The following is a 5,700-nucleotide window of genomic DNA, read 5'->3' on the forward strand; positions in this document are numbered from 1 at the left end:
GTGGCAGATTGTAATATCTATCAATAAATAAATCTATCAATATCAATTTAAATACTTAGAGTCCCTAATCTGCAGGCTCTGCAGAAAGGATGATTAGACTGCTTACCACATCGTTTGTAGATGTGATGTATTAGCAAGGATACGACTCCTTACCTTTGAGAAGGATCGCATTTTAGACCCTAAACCCCCTACTTGGCGAAACTTATCCAGATCTCTAAGTCTGTTTTTAGAAAAGAAGGGACGGCGTACAATAGGCCCTCTGTGGCCGCAGTGCACTCAGCCGGGGGAAAAAAGTGCTTTATTGGCCCTTAATACTCTTGGTCCTACAGGTGCAAGGCGATCTCTTTTTACCTGTTATTTATGATTCAACCCGGAATTATCAATACATAGCAGAAAATTTCGTTTTATCTAACAAAGTTATTACGTTCAAATTTAACCTAAGTTTAAGATGTCACTGTTGCCATTTTTCGGAACAGAAACTACTTATAAAAACTATTATAGAGGATGTTTTAAGATTAAGTGGCCAGACTGAAAATATGAACTAAGGACCTCAAAACAAGAAAGAAATTTCTTTTGAAGGTATGTCCGCAAATGCTTTGTTTAGGTGATATTCACACCTAAAGATTTTCATTGTTATGAATTATTGCCGTTATATGAAATAAATAAAACCTATTTATTTGTTTCAACTACTTTATTAATTAGATGTGAACATTAAAATAAGTGTTGTTGAAAGTGAAGGTATGTCCGCAAACGCTTTGTTTAGGTGATATTCACACCTAAACATTTTCATTGTTATGAATTATTGCCGTTATATGAAATAAATAAAACCTATTTATTTGTTTCAACTACTTTATTAATTAGATGTGAACATTAAAATTCATATTAAGTGTTGTTGAAAGTGAAGGTATATCCGCAAACGTTTTGTTTAGGAGATGGATTAGATAGAATACTAATATGGCCTTTTATTTCCTATTGAATAAAAACTATTGGCAACATAAGGATTAATATTATTTGGAATTAGCATTGGGAACTGTCAATAACATTTATCAGTTTGTAAAAGGCTTGCAAAAACACATATTCCACTACAACTTAGAAGGGACATACGGCTTCAATTTAATGGTTGTCCGGCACATTACGGAAGAGGTCCACGATAATGGCGAAATGATAATTGTCCCAATAAATGGATTGGCCGTTTAGGACAGTGGTTTGGCCTGCGCGCTCTCCAGACCTGACACCACTGCACGTTTTTGTTTGGGGTGACATTATACAAAAAGTCTGTACAAGGCCGGTCAATGATCTTAATTCCTTACGAAGAAGGATAATTGAATCTTATGAAACAATAACACATATCCAGTGCCATTCTTTCACTACTGCTGCTGAGTCTTTCTTGACGCTCAAGGAAATCACTTTGAACATTTATGATATGAATATGAATTTAATGTTTACGTTTATTTAATGAAATAGTTGGAACAAATGAATAAGTTTATATTTATTTCATAGAACGTCAATAATTCTTAACAATGAAAATCTTTAGGTGTGAATATCACCTAAACAAAGCATTTACGGACAAACCTTCAAAGGAAATTTTTTTCTTGTTTTCAGGTCCTTAGTTCATATTTTCAGTCTGGCCACTTAATCTTAAAACACCCTGTATAACCACTGGATTGTGTTTTTGAGGTATGCATTAAAAAACCTGTACCGCTTCAGCGCATGGTGGATCAGGATTTTGGTACTATTTTTATAAAACTGGTTTAAGAGTTCCCACTTTATAGAGGCTTGGCTATTGGTTACTGACCACAGGGTTGACTCACGGTTGATTTTCCATAATAAATGATTATCTGATTAAACCGTTAGTTAAGCGTTATGTGACGACATCATTATGAATTCAATAGTGCAGTGAATATTAAATCTCCTACTAATCTATGATACATGAAGACTGAATAGTGGGTTCAAAGTCTTCTAGAAGAGTTTACATAAAATGCAGCGTGAAGTTCTGCGTGCTTGGGGTATATAAATGATTATACTAAAAATTGAGCTCTCGAATCTTTTTCTCTTTTTAAAAAAAGATCTTGAAAATTTTAAAGTTGTTTTTGTGTTCCGGGTAACCTACGACAACCGAAAGGTTGAATTGGAGGGGCCACCATAATACATTATGGTATATAATAGCCTACAGGATATACTAGCGCCCATCAAACATCAACAGTCAAAACTAATCTCCTCCAGCGCTCTCTGTGGTGAGAAGCAACCCAGACTAATAGAGATAGCCATCTTGTCTTCAGCCAGAAGCAGTCCATCTTTTCTTTTTGTTCACTCATCAATAATATCTACCATGAGTGAGTAGATTCACTGGAGTAGTTTCCAGCAGCAGAGGGGAGAGAGGCATAGAAATGCGGAAGGAAGAAGGAAGCATGAAGTAAGTCCACCTGGCAATAATTAACATCCACCACCATATAATAATCATCATCAAACACCTCATTATCTACAATTCCATAGTCCAGCCATTCAAAATTTACTAACCATCTAATCATAAATGTTTTCTTTCGGCCACCCCCTACACTACTTGTAACTTAAACAATAGAATTTTATTTTTCATTCAATCGTGTTTCATTTTTCAATTATACAGTCCACTCAAACCCAATCAGCCAACAAAAAATGAAATATATCTGGCAATTAACTTGAAGGTATACTTCATACAGTTTTTTAGTACTTAATATTTTAGAGTTAGGGGACTGATTTCGGAAAGGAGCGCCTTTATGTACCATGTAAGATTAATGTATACTATTAATGTAAAATTCCATTCCACACTTTGTAGCAAGCTTAAACTAATATGATTTATTACTATTAATAAACTATTTTCAGCTAGTTTCTAAACAGGTAGAAGAAGAAAACAATCTGCTTTTCCAAAATCTGAATAAATATAATAAGGTTCTACATTATAAGAGAGATAAAAGCTACCTGGTAGTGAAGGTAGGCTGTGTTGTATTCGAGTAAGAGGCGAAGTGGCCAAGAGAGGAGGAGAAAGGAAGATATCCAGAACACTGTCTGCCTAGCGTACCATGGCATCCTGTCCGGGTCCTTGAGGGCTATGACGTGCTCCTTGAAGCCCGGCACGTTACTCAGGTCCAGGCCCTCCCTCATCTCCATGTAGTCGTCGTAGCGTTCCTGCTCGGCGAAAAACCTACTTCTCTGTTCCTCGAACTCAGCAGCCGCTTCCACGTTAGCAAATGCGAACCCTGCGCAAAAGATGGATCATTTCTAGAACATATCTAATTGTTTTATCTGTTTTATTGGACAGAAGTATGGCATGAGTACTCTTGACCGTCACTACAGTTGAGCGATAATCGATAAAATGAAGATAGAGATGAATGAAATATAAATCTTTTCATCAAATATAAAGCTAAAGATACATACAAGATGTTTGCTTCCTCACTGCTATATATAGGGAAGATTTGTATTCATGCAAAAATTGAAAAAAAAAAGTTACATTCAGAATAGAAAATCTCCACTCGCTTTTATTTTTTAAACAATTGGTTCTGTAGTCAAATCAGTGTACATACATAATTGATCAAATTCCGTCGACTACTTTCGCTTACGCATATGTAATCGTTTTTTGCTCGGTAAACCTTTATATCAATAAAGGTTCGTCAAATTTAGTAAAATTTTGAGAAATGTTGATGATTAGTATAAAAATGATCTAGCATCAATTTTTCTTTCAACCATACGAAAGATTAATTTCTTAAATATACTAGATCATCTCTACCTCTTCGGCCCGAGTTTTATAAGAACCCCCTAACTCTTGTGACCAATAAAGTAAATAGAATCATAAATGAATTTAACAGCACGATTAATAAAAAAAAAGATTCTATCACTGATCTACCGAAACTGCCACTGTGAGTGCCTACCAACACTTGATCTTCCAGTGCTTTACAACAACAGCACCGGGGAACATTCCGTTTCCTTTAAAGAGCACTTCTTGGGGCGCTGCTGTCCATTGGGTTCGTCTATTATCGAGACCACGTTATCCATATTTTATTCGGAAGTACATACCTTTAGGCATGCATCTTGCCCACCATAGAGCAGGTGCGGAATATCAGAGCTACGCCTTCATCTCTTTCGACTGCAGCCAAACCTTTGGTAGTATATCTCACCAACTGTTATTTCGCCGAATTGAGGAGTTCAGGTTCCTTGTCCTCCATTCATGAAATGGTATCTCGTAGACTACTTGACCTCAGTCCCCACCACCTGCGGAGTACCTCAATGCTCGGCATTAGGAACAATTATGTTCATTGTTTTCACACCACTGGTAGCCTCTATGCAGCATCCAGAAGCAGTGGAAGCAGCCTATGCAGATGATAGTGCAATACATTCCTCCATCACCAGACCTCGTTGGGCCCTCTCTCTTGTCTAGAAAGCATCACCATTATGGATTATCGCTCATGAAGCTACCAAAAATCCTTAAACTAGCAAGTTTTAATTTAGAGTAAAGTACTAAGTAGGAGTTTAGTATTTTGGTTTGCTCTCACAATTGAAACTTAATATATATATTATTATCTCCAGAGTAAAGTTTTAATTAAGGTGGTGAGTTAGGATATATATATATATATATATACATCAGCCGTTAATTGGGGAAAAATCTGGCGGTTGAGCGTGATCTTGAAAAAATCATATTGTATTACCGTTGTTCTAAAAACAGTACTGAACCCATAGCCCTTCGTGAGCCTCAGGGGTTCACATTATTAATTATTTTATTATAAGCCGCACTACAAACTTCAGAATATAAAAAAGACCAAATTGCATAAGTATGAGGTTTCTAGTAATTATCAAAATAATATTTTTGATTGTCTAGCCACCGATTCTCTGGCCATTACCAATTATTAACCCAAAGGAACTAACTAAATATTAGTTTGAAATAATACTTCATACACATATGTAAAATGAGGTAAAGTATCACATGTCAAGATATACAATGTAATAATAATGATTACAATTTAATATTTACAAAAAATAAAACATTTTACTATTTTAGGTAGTCTAAAATTTGCTGTCAGTTCGATGCTGGAAATTATTTGGAAAATAAAAATATTTTTGGGGGGAAAATTACAAACAAAAAAGAAGAATGCAGCAACAAGCTTTCTTGCAGATGGACGATGGATTAGAACACCAAGAGCAATTGTACCTTCTGGAAGTGCTTGTCGACAATATTTCCATTGAGGAATCCAAAGTCCCGAGCTATCTCCTGGAACCTTACGGCCCTCTAATAGTCAAGGCAAAGTTTCTTGACTTCCCAGACTTGGAATTTGATCAAGGGAAATGTTCTCTAGGGCAGGATGATGGTGAGTACATAGATGTTTTAAATGCTTACAATTATTGCCATTGTACCACAAACGAAGATTGATTCATCTTCAAATTATAACAAAGGCATAAAGGCCATTCATCCAAAATGGTAGAATTTAATGTATACTTTGTCGAAGTAATATAAATCTTCAGAGATATACTTTGTCTAAGTAATATAAATTTTCAGAGATATACTTTGTGTAAGTAATATAAATCTTCAGAGACATACTTTGTCTAAGCAATATAAATCTTCAGAGATATACTTTGTCTAAGTAATATAAATCTTCAGAGATATACTTTTTTTAGTAATATATATCTTCAGAAATATACTTTGTCTAAGCAATATAAATCTTCAGAGATATACTT

The 5,700-nt window shown here is 35.2% G+C and overlaps 1 protein-coding gene across 1 annotated transcript in view; it reads right to left on the bottom strand.

Moving 5' to 3' along the window:
- Positions 1-3,233, bottom strand: part of LOC106686736 (transmembrane protein 151B) — a gene marked incomplete at its 5' end in the record, with an annotated part of 13,305 nt that extends 10,072 nt beyond the window's left edge. Inside the window, 1 exon segment of the mRNA XM_024359766.2 lies at positions 2,956-3,233. Within this exon segment, the coding sequence (XP_024215534.1) occupies positions 2,956-3,233 (278 nt within the window).
- Between the last annotated feature and the right edge of the window lie 2,467 nt (positions 3,234-5,700).

This window comes from Halyomorpha halys, unplaced genomic scaffold (assembly GCF_000696795.3).
Source record: "Halyomorpha halys isolate HHAL.00 unplaced genomic scaffold, Hhal_1.1 Scaffold865.1, whole genome shotgun sequence".
NCBI lineage: Eukaryota > Metazoa > Arthropoda > Insecta > Hemiptera > Pentatomidae > Halyomorpha > Halyomorpha halys.